General features: G+C 44.5%; 2 protein-coding genes across 2 annotated transcripts in view; both read right to left on the reverse strand.

The window, feature by feature from the left end:
* Nucleotides 1-115: 115 nt before the first annotated feature.
* On the reverse strand, nt 116-9116 carry LOC133504899 (proton-coupled zinc antiporter SLC30A1). The gene is made up of 5 exons (XM_061827634.1): nt 8998-9116; nt 5038-5520; nt 2023-2438; nt 649-836; nt 116-546 (listed from the first exon to the last, which is right to left on the reverse strand). The coding sequence occupies exons 2-5, from the start codon at nt 5516-5518 to the stop codon at nt 333-335; spliced, it is 1299 nt and encodes a 432-aa protein (XP_061683618.1). The 5' UTR covers nt 5519-5520; nt 8998-9116; the 3' UTR covers nt 116-332.
* Nucleotides 9117-10850: 1734 nt separating this feature from the next.
* The window catches only part of ppp1r37 (protein phosphatase 1, regulatory subunit 37), a 48622-nt gene continuing 45897 nt past the window's right edge, over nt 10851-13575 (reverse strand). Inside the window, exons 12-13 of the mRNA XM_061827385.1 lie at nt 13451-13541; nt 10851-11536 (exon numbers count right to left, since the gene is read on the reverse strand). Of these exons, the coding sequence (XP_061683369.1) occupies nt 13465-13541 (77 nt within the window). The 3' untranslated portion in view covers nt 10851-11536; nt 13451-13464. The remainder of the gene's footprint in view (nt 11537-13450; nt 13542-13575) is intronic.

A 13575-nucleotide genomic window follows, 5' to 3' on the forward strand; every position in this document is an offset into this window, starting at 1 on the left:
TCATGATTTTCTACAATCCCCAATTCCAATTAACTTGGGAGTCTGTGTAAAACAGAACTGAATACAATGACTGGCAAATCCTTTTCAATCAAATAGCGTACAGCAAAAAGACGAGGTATAGTAACGTTCAAACTGGTGAATGTTATTGTTTTTTGTTTGCAAATATTCTCTTACTTTGAAAAAAAAATGTATCCGTGTCAACATTAAATTCTGTTCAATTCACTGTATTGAATTGGCTGAAAACGATTTGCAAATCATTGTATTCTATCCCTGCGTACATTTTACAACATGTCCCAACTTCGTGGGAATGAGGGTTTGTAGTTCCGTGAGCATCACAACGTTTCCATGACGAGGTCCCGCGGCTGAGGGCAGCACACGTGGGCATCGCAAAGCTTCGGACAGGCCAATCTGCAGGCGGGCGCTGCCGACGGGCTGGCCGGAGCCCCGGGGAGGGCACAGGGGGGCGCAAACTCGGGCTGCACCGTGCAGCAGCTCGCCCCGACACTCTGCAGCACATTAGTGATCCCCGACATCAGATCGGCACACCTGAGCATGAATGTGAAGTCAAAATGACCCAAAAAAATGTTCCTCCAGTTTTCACATCAATGTTAGTTATTTGAACTTTTTTTTTTACTTGCATATGCGTACCTGTGTAAGGGAAAGGCAGCCTGACACAGCACGTGGACCGAGGCAACCACGAGGGAATCGGACAACTCCCAGATGTGGAGCTCGTGGACCTCCTCCACTCCGGGCACGCTCCCGATCCTCTCCCTCAAGTCCGACAGGCTCACGTGAGGGGGCGTGGCCTGCATCAGCAGCAGCCCGTACCTGTGCATCTGAGGGAGGACGCCCACGTCATGTCACGCCACGTAAACGTCATGTAAACTTCACACATCGCTGTGACCTCTACAGGCCAACTATTTGTAATGTGAACCAAGAGTCATATCTGGAACTGACGCCTCCCTGGTCCCACCAGAAAAAGACCCGGGGGCTAAACAGTACACGTTGGAGAGATCAAGTCTTTTGGCTGGCCTGGGAACACCTTGAGATCCCTTCGGATGAAGTGGCTGGGGAGAGGGAAGTGTGGGCGTCGCTGCCAAAGCTACTGCCCCTGCGACTCATCCTCGGATAAGCAGTAGGAGATGGATGGATGGATGGATGGATGGATGAATGCATAGAGTAAAGGAGGCAGTTCATTATTCCATTCAGTGCTTTTCCTGATTGACCAGTGAAAATACTTATTTGGATTTGTATCATGCAAATCATTTTAAAAAAATCATACGTTGTGATTTCTGGATTTTTCTTTTTAGATTCTCTCTCTCACAGTGGACATGGACCTACAATGAAAATTTCAGACCCCTCCAAGATTTATAAGTGGGAGAACTTGCAATATAGCAGGGGGGTCAAATACTTATTTTCTTCACTGTAAGTGAATATTCTCTATCACGATTCATCATAAATTCAACAACTATTCCACAAAAACATTTTTCTGTACTCCTAATTTGTTTTCATTCAGGCAACCCAGATGATACCGACTAAGGTCTCAACTAACTCTAACTTAGTTGTGGATAAAACTGTTATCCAATCATTCCTTTTCTTTGCCGCTTATCCACACGAGGGTCGCGGGGAGTGCTGGAGCCTATCCCAGCTGTCAACGGGCAGAAGACGGGGTACACCCTGAACGGGTTGTCAGCCAATCACAGGGCACATAGAGACAAACAGCCGCACTCACAATCACACCTAGGGGCAATTTAGTGTCCAATTAATGTTGCATGTTTTTAGTATGTAGGAGGAAATCAGAGTGCCTGGAGAAAACCCACGCAGGCACGGGGAGAACAAGCAAACTCCACACAGTAAGAGTGGGATCAAACCCGGGTCCTCAGAACTGTGAGGCCAACGCTTTACCAACTGATCCACCGAGCTACCTAAAACTGTTATATCTCCTCAAAATCTAAGGAAAACCACTCATTGCTATGTGACTAAAAATGGAGTTAGCCCACTGTAGTTCTCACATGGTCACACCTGCGGCACAGCTCGGACCACCAGGATGATGACAGCCAAGATGGCCAAGCTCGGATCCAGGTACACCAGGAGGCTGCAGAGTCCTGGGGAATACCGGTAATGAGGGTCCACCAGCAGCAGCACCAGACCGGTGACCAGGACCAGAACTGATGTGGACAACCCCTGCACCGCCACCACCACGGAAGCGGGACACAGTGTCCGAGACTTCCCGTTGACGTTTAGCTCTTCTCTGGCCGGCTTGGGTTCCTCCACCGACTCCTGCGCATCACCGCCTCCTCCTTCCGAGGTCGCCGGGTTGCAGAAGACGAGACCCCCGTTGTGGAGGGAGTGCACCGCCGTCCCGTGCTGAGCTCCGCTGGCTTCACGCGGGCCTCGCTCGGCCTCGCCCACGACTCCGGATGCCCCCTGAGACACGGCTGTGAGAGAGAATGGAAAATAAACAATACAATGCGCTCTACTTCAAAGTCAAAAGCCTCACCTGGACGTACACCAAATCAGAGCACTCCTAGACATAAACTCCTCTTCAAATTAAGAGTATCACATGGATGTACAGTATACTCGATACAGTGGACCCTCCGTGCTGCCAAGAACCAAGCCCAGCTGGGGGTTTTGTCTTAGGTTTGTTGTAACACTTCTGTCAGGCCAATATTTACACATTACTCATGCACTCACTGTAATAATCTCACCAGGCTGCAGTATTTGCACATCTGTTGTTGACCAATATTGGCCACTTGCGTGACCCAGATTATCGCAGTACTAGTCCCTTTAAAGTGCAGACATTTCTCGAAGTCGCGACCTTTGTACAACGGCCATTGCCCTGGACTATTGCTCGATGGTCATTCCAACTCCTCTAATTACTGGAGGACTCTACCCCCTAAAAAAAAAATGTACCCGCATCATCAGATTACTAGCAACCTTTTATTGTTCAATGATGGGTTTTTTCAACGTCTTTATGTCTCCACGTTAATTTCTGTCAAATTGTCTGTTGTTGTCCTGGAGTGGAGACCAAATCCCTTCTGTGTTTTCGACTTACTTGGCAAATAAATATGATTCTGAAATAATTGAAGGCCATTATAATTTAAAAGGTTTTTTTTAGGTGTGTACTCCTGCCTTCCAAAAAAGTGGAAAATCCAGACAATATTCGAACAATCCAATACATGTCAACCAGGGAATCTGGGGAATCCAAACTGTGAATCGACTGTAGTCTACTGCAAAGTAAAAGCATCATAATGAAGAGTCTCAGGAGCGGGAAGAAAGAGTAAGCGTGTTTGTACTTGCATTTAATAACTGATTAACCCTCCTTCAGAAGCGATAATTGCAGATCCGAGGTGGACAAGGATCAGGCTGGATGTTGGACCGCGGACCAAAGAGGAACACCTCTTGACAACGCTGCTGCAGTCGAGAAAAATTCCTGCGGTATCTGGTGTGACTCATTCGTTTGAAGTCATGCAATAGCCTCTAAATTGGGTCCAAGTCAGGACTTTGACTGGGCCGCTCCCCTACACCACCATTTTTTTTTTCATTGTCTGAAGCCAGTCTGTTGTTGATTTGCTTGTGTGGCAACATCTTTCGAGCTTCAACTGTTGGACGGATGGCCCTCGCGTTCTTTCGGAAAATACAATAGTGTACATCGCCAAAGGTCTAGACTCCCGTATGTTCTGTAGTTTCATCAGTCGGGTCTAACACGACGTCTGTCCACACCTGTAAAGGCTTCAACGCTTTTTGAAAAGGTTTCCCACAAGTGTGTGTAAGGAGTTTTTTGCTCATTCTCCCAGAAGCGCTTTTGTGATGTTAAACGAGAGGGCGTGACTTTGCAGATGAAATCGTGATATGCAGTGAAAGGAAGGAGCAATTAGAAAGATGGAGGCATGCACTGGAAAGGAGAGGAATGAAGATTAGCCGAAGTAAAACAGAATATATGTGCGTGAAGGAGAAGGGTGGAGGGGGAAGAGTGAAGCTCCAGAGAGAAGAGATAGTGAGGGTCAACAATCCAGAGCAATGGTGAGTGTGGTAAGGAAGTGAAGAAACTGGTCCAAGCAGGGTGGAACAGCTGGCAAAAGGTGCCTGGTGTGTTATGTGACAGAAGAGTCTCCGCTAGGATGAAGGGCAAAGTTTACAAAACAGTGGTGAGGCCGGCCATGATGTACGGATTAGAGACGGTGGCACTGAAAAAACAACAGGAAGCTGAACTGGAGGTAGCAGAAATGAAGATGTTGAGGTTCTCGCTCGGAGTGAGCAGGCTGGATAGGATTAGGAATGAGCTCATTAGAGGGACAGCCAAAGTTGGATGTTTTGCTGACAAGGTTCGAGAGAGCAGACTTCGATGGTTTGGACATGTTCAGAGGCGAGAGAGTGAGTATATTGGTGGAAGGGTGCTGAGGATGGAGCTCCAAGGCAAAAGGGCGAGAGGAAGACCAAAGAGAAGGTTTATGGATGTGGTGAGGGAGGACATGAGGACAGTGGGTGTTAGATGTTAGGATCCACGAGATAGGCTTAAATGGAAAAAGATGACTCGCTGTGGCGACCCCGAAAGGAAAAGAAGAAGAAGACGAGAGGGCGTGACTCTCAGTCTCCACTCAAATTCAACGGAGTTATTCAATACCGGGCTGAGGTCAGTCGAGTTGATCCACATCAGACGTTGTTATCCATTATCTCGAAGGAGTTTGCTTTGTGCGCAGTTGGGTTGGCAGAGAAAAGGACCAAGCACCCCACAGATGTTCTTGATAAGTTCGCAGCAATGAATCTGAAAAGTTTTTTCTGATTTCCTTCCACTGGAGAAAATATTTTCAATTCCATGTGCCCCAACTTTGTGGGAGCAGTTCTTCTGTGCTTGTTTTGGTTTTTGATGTTGGTTTGCTGTCATTTTTTTTCTCTCCAGGTATGGAATTGTGTGGTAACATGAATTCAAGGGCGCTAATCTCGGCAAACACCCCAGGAATTTTTTTGAACTGCAACGGAAGCTTGACATAGTTTTTCCTCAGCTCACGTTAAAGACTTGACATGTGAAAGTTTTACCTTTGTGGTTGATTTCAATGAAACACTCCACGTCCCCTCTAGCCGGGACCCCCGCCCCGGCCGCCTTTGACCCCCGGGTCATCCCGAGCGCCGTGACCTTGCAGAGCAGGCTGACCCCGCCCACCGCCACCAGCAGCCAGGGCCGCACCACCGCGTGCATCTCCACGGACGAAGCGATCATTTCCAACAGGCACGACACACACAGAGAGAAGAGCAGCAGGGCCGAGACGAAGACCCCCAGCGGGCGCCTCCTGCAGTCAGGGTGGGACGCCCCACACCACGTGGGCTTGGCGGGGTCGCTCGAACCCGAGGGACTCGGTGAGCTTGAGGGGCGAGGGAGGGTCATGTGACTGAGGACAAAGAACGTGTGGAAGCCGTCCACCAGCAAGACGAAGGACCGGCACAGCTGACCCGTGATCAGTTCCAGCACCAGAACCGAGGCGGCGATGCCCAGTTGGCACCCGTGCCGGACCGTCGTCATCTCTGCACGCAAACAACATCAAATGCAGTCGGTCAAGTCTCTTGATGGGCCTCGTGCCAGCGGGGCTTGTTTTTATGCCATCATTTAATGATTGAATCAGTCTTGGATAAAGTACAGAAAAGTATTTGAACAGAAAATAAACTTTCATAAAAGTTGGACGATCATCTCCGGTAATAATTGAATGAAATCTTAAAGTCTTTGCTCTATTTAAGTATTAAGCATAATATTGTGATATTAAATGCATTTGAAAATAAAAACCAAGAGCATTTAATGAAGTAGAAAATAAAATTTTGCCAGGCAGGATTTCTTTGGTTTTTAGACTTTCTTTCAATTTCATTTTGCGGTAACAATTAACAAAGACGGTTACTGGAATCCATTTTTATTTAGAAAACATAAAAATACATAGTCGTATTTTATGAGAGGGCCAATTTTACTTCTACAAGAAGCATAAATTCATACACAATTTTTGTTGGATGGTAAAAAATAATGAAGTACAGATATCTGAAAATTCTAACAAAGTGTCTTGACAAAGTATTTGCACTCCATTATCTGACAGTACAGTCATGATTGCGTTCATGCTGGACGCGTGTTGTTGATGTTTTATGATCCTTTCTCTCTTTTCATGTGCTTCGACGCCATCTTACGGCATCTATCGGCAATTAAAAAACTGCTTTTGGGGGCGTGCCAATTAGTATTAGCGAGAAGTTTTCTGTCTTGTATCTCAAAGTGCAGTGAAGAACCACTTCATTGGGGTTAATCTTGAAACGCTGCCTACGATATCCATAATCCATAATGTTACCTACCTTTAATTGGATTTTGGTAATAGTTTGCGGCCACGTTTGGAATGAATTCAAGTCAACTGACTTTTTCATCATGTTTGCTTGTTTATCTCTTTCCGAGTATCCCTGGAGTCAACCCATGATCATATGACACTTTTAAAATCATCCCTTTTCTCTCCAACACTGCACGAGAACTTTTACTTTCATGCCCCCCCATCTCTTGATGAATTTATTTCCTGTTTTACTTGTAACATATCCCTTTGAAAACTTGCTTTCCCCCTTTGATACTGCATTTCAACATCTCTTAGTTGAGCAATTTGAATTAATATAGCTAAATACATGTTTGAAAACTAACAGTTCAAAAGGAGTAAACTATATTGTCGTAATAAGTTAAATACAACTGAACTCTACTTAAATCAAATCCCATATTGAAAAGCAAAAATGAATAACGTGCTAGCGCCTGAGGATACACGCATTTGCACAAGTGGTATTAACAGTAGAATGATGTACAACGGATCCCTTGTTATCTACTTTGAGTACTATCTGGAACACACGCCTGAGTCAAAATTACCTGGGAGGACGAGAACGTTGGAGCAGGCAGTCCAAGAGGAAGATGTTGAGCGGACGCACGCGTGAGCACCAATGCAAAATGTTTCATTCATTGTGTGCAACATCTCCACCCCTCTCCCTCTCCACACCCCCTCGCTCCCCCGTTAGTACTGCCCCCTCCTCTTCCTCTTCTACTCTAATCTTTGTCATGTGAACCCGAGACAAGAAGGCAGGCACATTTGTCTTCTGCCTGCCCATTTGTCCGTTTGTCAATCTATTGCTCTTTTAATATTGCCACAAAAATGAATCGAAACCTTGAGGGACCAACCAAACAACATTATTCTTGATTTGGGGGGATTTGTCTTTCTGCCTTTCTTTTCATCCCGTGGTTCTCAAGGTTTTTACACCAAGTAGCACCTTAAAGGTCCACTGACATGTAAAACATAATTTTTAGCATGTTTTGATTTTTAAAAAGTCAGCCAGAATGGACCCGTCCGTTTTTTCACCACAGGTCAGGATGTCATATATGGATTTTTGCATCTTCCGCCATGAAAATCCTCTCGAGGCATTTGTGTTGGAGAAGAACCAAGAAGTGATGTTTTTTTGCGGTAGCGGGGTCGATTGTTTTTATTGGTTTATAGCTATCGTACCGGTGAAAAATGACTTGTTTATTTCATCATGCTCGTCGTTTTGCTGGATTTTGCTCGAACACTCGGGAGGATGGATTCACTCTTCACACTTTTCCAAAACACCGGGTTCGTCGTTAAAAATAGATTGCACAGGTGCAAAGGATGAGAGCTTTTCTGGTTCTAAATGACAGGTAGGTGTGTATAGAGCTACTACGGGGGGGACTAATTTAACTCACAGTTTGTAGCATATGTTACGTGTGAATTTAGAATAAATCCCCTCGCTCAAAGTTGCAAAATATACCAAAGCACTTGTATTGCATTTAAGGCAATTTAATCACACACAATACAATACAAGACAAAACAATAACAAAATAGAAGTACAAAGACAGTTTAGAACACGAGCAGCACGAGCGAACTAACTAACACGAAAAACCTTCCCGACAGCAGCAATAATAAAAAGCTCCATCTGCGTCCGATGATGTCATTCTTCTCTCAGAATGTAACAAAAGATCCGCGTCATAATAGCTTCATAAAGTACGTAAGTCAGGGGTAATAAATGTGTCGATGTGCACGGGCCGGCGTTATTGTCGTCTGCCAGCGGCCCAGCATTCTTGTCAATCGCCGGCCGCTGGCATTAGCCTCGACACGGAGGTGGTTTGGCCGCACACGGGGAGGAGAAAGGAGCTCTCCCCCCTCACTGGCCACCGGTGTCTGGGCACCCCTGAAGTAGTTATTTTGCCCGGGCATGGGTCCTCCTGATTACGCTTACATACACAAGACTTGTCAAAGAGTTAGGAAATCGAAGAATTATAGGCCTGTCATTTTGAATATTTCATCAGGTTCCTCGTCCATCTGCAACTGTTTAATACTTAAAAGCTAAATACAACTGAACTTTTCTGTACATGTATTTTGCTGGGTAATAAAAAGTTTGATCCACTGTAACATTACGCCCATTTTAAACATTTATTTCAGTGATGCTGTTGCGTACCGCTAGGGAGAGCCCACGTACAACTCGTGGTATTTGTATCACACTTGGACAATAACTCCGGGTTATCAATATTTATTTTAATTATTAGGCTTATTTAATTTATCTGTAAAAACGACAGAAAATAAATTTCACAATCTTGTTCAGTCTTAAGAAATATGACCCTTATTCTAATATGGGATATGATTCCATGCTTGAGAAATGAAGAGGACCAATTCCACGGCCCACCCAACGTTCCCTGATGTTAATAATAAGGCCTGATGTAATCCCCCCTTGTGTGGCACGATCATATAACCACATCGTAAAGTGCCGGGACCTTCTTTTTTTGGCGAGTGTGTTGAAAAAAAAGTGTGACGGGAACTTGCTGCTGCAACAGTGGAGCAGTTTCATCAGAACGTCACAACGTATCTTGAAAATAAAAGTGTACGTTTGTTTTTCTCAGCGAGCACGTGGCCTTTCATTTTTGGAAAATCACGTGTTCAAACGAGTCGTAGTCGTAACCGCGGTTCCCAGGAATGACGAGGCAGCTTTCCTTACCGTTCAGTGGGCTGCGAGTCAACAGGTCGGATGGGGTCTGACACCGTGGATAAATCCCCACTGTTCTCTGGCCTGCGAGCACATTCCTGGAGTACAACTAAGCCCACCCGGAGACCTGGAGAGGACACTTTTAATCACTCGCCACATCCCCACCCCCTGAGGGTGCACGGGACCGACAGTATGGATGGCCCCTTTGCACCCTCTTGCGCCCTCCAGTCACCTCACCGTGGCAAAAGCAGAGTAGTGCCCTTACTGTTCATAGGTACCAGTCAGAAGAACGTTTAAAAAAAAAAAAAAAAAGACTACCTAAGGCATTAAATACATCATGGAACACAGGGAAGATAGATATCATCAAGTGGAGAAAATAGAGCGCTATGCGCTGGCAAAAGAAACAAAGAAGGAGCTGCAGGAATTTCTGGCAAGTACTGGCTGTTTAGTAAACGTGACAACAATATATATCTGTAGGAAAGAGCAAGAAGACAGAAACCTTATCGCACAAGGAAAAATATCCAAGCCTGGCAATATTGAGGAACAACAAACGTGAGAAAATATGTTATGGTCCAATAAAACACAAAGTTACACTTTTTAAATGCTTAATTATTCCCAAAAAGCGTTTGGCGCAAGCACAACACTGCTCATCACTGTAAGAGCAGCTGCACAGAAAAATGCTTTTTTAGCACAAAACCTTGACACGAAAAGCCTACTAGAACACCTTTATTTGGGGTGATTGTCACTTTAAACGGTGGCAGGTCTATTGCTGATTCCCATTTAACAAGTTGATCAATTATTTCTTGACGTAGCAACATCTCCAGTTATGGGGGTGTGCACACTGTTGCAAAACTATATCATTGATTTTTACTTCCTTTTTGAACAACTTTTACTGAGTTAAAAGGGTATCGTTCCCACCAATGGCAGAAAATGACTTTTGAAATGACTCACTTTGCTGTCATTTTTTCACTATCACATAAAGAAATGCAATTTAAATATTACAATTTGTTCATTAATCAATTACATTTTAGAGAACTTCTTCAACCATATTTATGAAGGAGCTGCCTTATCTCTCCTTTTTAAAAGTGAACTGTGGCCCTTAAATATTTTTTTTCTGGCTCTAGTCTGTTGCACATACTTAAAACGGATTAAATGTATTAATTTAGAAATTACTTAAGCAGTCCAAGTGCTTTTGACTACTGCTTGAGAAGAGCAAATTGTGTAAACAGTTTTCAGATTTGAATTAATTTCGTTTGTGAGTTCACACCGCATTTTAGACTCATTCTGAAATTTCATCTGCAAACCAAAACTTCCTTACTTTTTTGCGCGGGATGTAAATAAGTCAATTGTGGAGTCGTTACATGCATTTATTTGAGAGGAACAAATGTCACCATACATATCTTTTGTGATTACCAGCACAGTTTGAATTAAGTTAACAATTTATTAAAAAGGTCTAAAAATGAAAGCATTTACAAAACAGTGGGGGGCGCAAAACGCTGAAAACGTGCGGCCCTGGGTGGAGTCACGTGACTTGGAGAGCTGCAGTACGAGTCCGGCGCCCTCTGATGGCCCCCTTACAGTCACACAAGATCACGTGACATCGCTTCCTGGTGATTAGCTTTGCTTTGAAAGGAATGCACCCCGACTACTACTGTCAACCACTCCAAACTTGCCCTCCCCCAAGAAAGGAAAAAAAAAACCCTCAATATTTGGACTAATTGAAATGTACAAATCAAATACAGGATGGTGGTGTGTGTGTGTGTGTGTGATGGGGGGTGGGTTGGGGCAATAATTCCAAAAGCTCATCAAATAAATAAAAATGATTTGTCAAAGGTGCTGAAAATAACAATGAAAGGGGGAAGGGAGGAGAAAAAGTAGAGATTTTATTTTTATCTGAGCAACCTGATAAAGAAGCAACGGAGCTCATGGCTCCAGGTTTGGTTCGTGTTGATTCCTGAGGGGCCAAAACGACAACCGGACAGGACAAAAGCGGAGAGGTCACGTGGCGCAGGTCCCTTCAAACTTTCGACTGACAGGAAAGGAGGACAAAAACTCTTTATTGTCACCGGATACAAGAGCAGTGACATCAAAGCCGGCAGGTGTGCTCGGCCGGGTCCACGATTGGAATTATTTGTGTGTCGTCGAGACTTATGCTCTACCCCTAAAAAGCTTTCCTGAAGACAAACACATACACACACGCATCAGAAAGATTGGTCTTTGGTTAGTGTTCTATTTCATCCCTCCAGACCGCCAGCGGCGGCGCTCCGAGCGCTGGACGATCCCTCGTCACCGTGTAAAGAATCACAAAATTGTAGTGATGACAGCATAGTGATGCTGTTCCTTTCACACGCGCACTCACACACGCGCACACACTCAGTGGTTGATGTAGTGATGTCACAATTATTACTTTTTCTTTTTGTGTCCTTCGAGTCTTGGCAGAACAAGCGCTTTTGACTCTTCTGTCCTTTGGAAAAGTTGTTTGGGGTTTGCTGAGGTTCAGAAAAATGCGGCAAAGGGAGAAAGTTCTTGAATCCTTGCGTCCTGGCAGGACCTGCGGGTAGACAAGACAGGAAGTTAGATGAAAACCAAATGGAGACATGGAGTCAAAAATACATTAGAAGAGCACGATACAACAAAGAAAATAAGTATTTGACCCCCCTGCTATATTGCAAGTTCTCTTACTTAGAAACCATGGAGGGGTTTGAAATTTTCCATTGTAGGTGCATGTCCACTGTGAGAGAGATAATCTAAAAAGAAAAATCCAGAAATCACAATGTATCACTTTTTACCGATTTATTTGTGTGATACAGCTGCAAATAAGTACTTGAACACCTGAGAAAACCAATGTTAATATTTGGTACAGTAGTCTTTCCTGTAGTTGTTCACCAGGTTTGCACACACTGCAGGAGGGATTTTGGCCCACTCCTCCACACAGATCTTCACTAGATCAGACAGGTTTCTGGGCTGTCACTGAGAAACACAGAGTTTCAGCTCCCTCCAAAGATTTTCTATTGCGTTTACGTCTAGAAACTGGCTAGGCCGCGCCAGAACCTTGATATGCTTCTTACGGAGCCACTCCTTGGTTTTCCTGGCTGTGTGCTTTGTGTCATTGTCATGTTTAAAGACACGGCCACAACCAATATCCAATGCTCTGACTGAGGGAAAGAGGTTGTTCCCAAAAATCTCACAATACATGGCCGCGTTCATCCTCTCCTTAATACAGTGCACTCGTCCATTCCCATGTGCAGAAAAACACACCCAAAGCATGATGCTATCACCCCCACGCTTCACAGTAGGGATGGTGCTCTTGGGACGGAACTCATCACTCGTCTTCCTCCAAACACGGTTAGTGGAATTTTGGTCTCATCTGACCACGAAACTTTTTCTCATGACCCCCCTGTATCATCCAAATGGTCATTGGCAAACTTAAGACGGGCCTTGACAAGTGCTGGTTTAAGCAGGGGAACCTTCCGAGCCATGCATGATTTCAAACCATGACGTCTTAGTGTATTACCAACAGTCACATTGGAAACCGTGGTCCCAGCTGTTTTCAGGTCATCGACCAAGCCCTGTGGTGTAATCCTGGGCTGATTCCTCACCTATCTAAGGATCATTGAGACCCCACGAGGCGATATCTTGCATGGGGCTCCACTCCGATTGTGATTGACCGTCATGTTTAGCATCTTCCATTTTCTAGGGATTGCTCCAACAGTGGACCTTTTTTCAACAAGCTGCTTGGCAATTTCTCCGTAGCCCTTTCCAGCCGTGTGGAGTTGTACAATTTTGTCTTTGGACAGCTTTTTGGTCTTGGCCATGTTACAAGTTTGAGTCTTACTGATTGTATGGGGTGGACAGGTGTCTTTATGCAGCTAACGACCTCACACAGGTGCATCTGATTCAGGATAATACACGGAGTGGAGGTGGACTTTTAAAGACGGACTAGCAGGTCTTTGAGGCTCAGAATTCTAGCTGATAGACAGGTGTTCAAGTACTTATTTGCAGCTATATCGCACAAATAAATTGTTAAAAAAAAAATCATACATTGCGATTTCTAGATTTTTCTTTTTAGATTATCTCTCTCACAGTGGACATGAAGAAGATGAAAAATTCAGAACCCTCCATGATTTTGTAAGTGGGAGAACATGCAATGTAGCAGGGTGTTTAAATACTTATTTTCTTCACTGTACGAGCACCTGACGTGTTTAAATTGTCAGAAGTCCTGTATAATATTTTCATTTCATTAATTTAGCAGGATTTTTTCTTCCATTCATTTGGTTGATTAAGGTGTAAAACTGCTGAAAAAAATTGGATGACATTTTTATTTTCATTACTGTGAAAACATGCATATTAAGATGGGCAGACAGAAGCCGTTTCATCTGGAGAAAAACACTCAAGCCTGGCTAAATGAAGATGGTGCGCCATTTGCAGATGTTTTCGCTGCATTAAGTGCAGGGAGTCGCTTCACCTGTCAAAGCTCCTTCATGGCGCATCCCTGCCAGTGTCCAAACTGGCTTCCAGCAGCAGGTCCTCCAGGTCTTGTGTGCAGTTCACACTCACTACATCAGCAACACAAAAACACTTATATATTCA

The sequence above is a fragment of the Syngnathoides biaculeatus genome, chromosome 8, assembly GCF_019802595.1.
Source record: "Syngnathoides biaculeatus isolate LvHL_M chromosome 8, ASM1980259v1, whole genome shotgun sequence".
NCBI classification, from domain to species: Eukaryota; Metazoa; Chordata; class Actinopteri; order Syngnathiformes; family Syngnathidae; genus Syngnathoides; species Syngnathoides biaculeatus.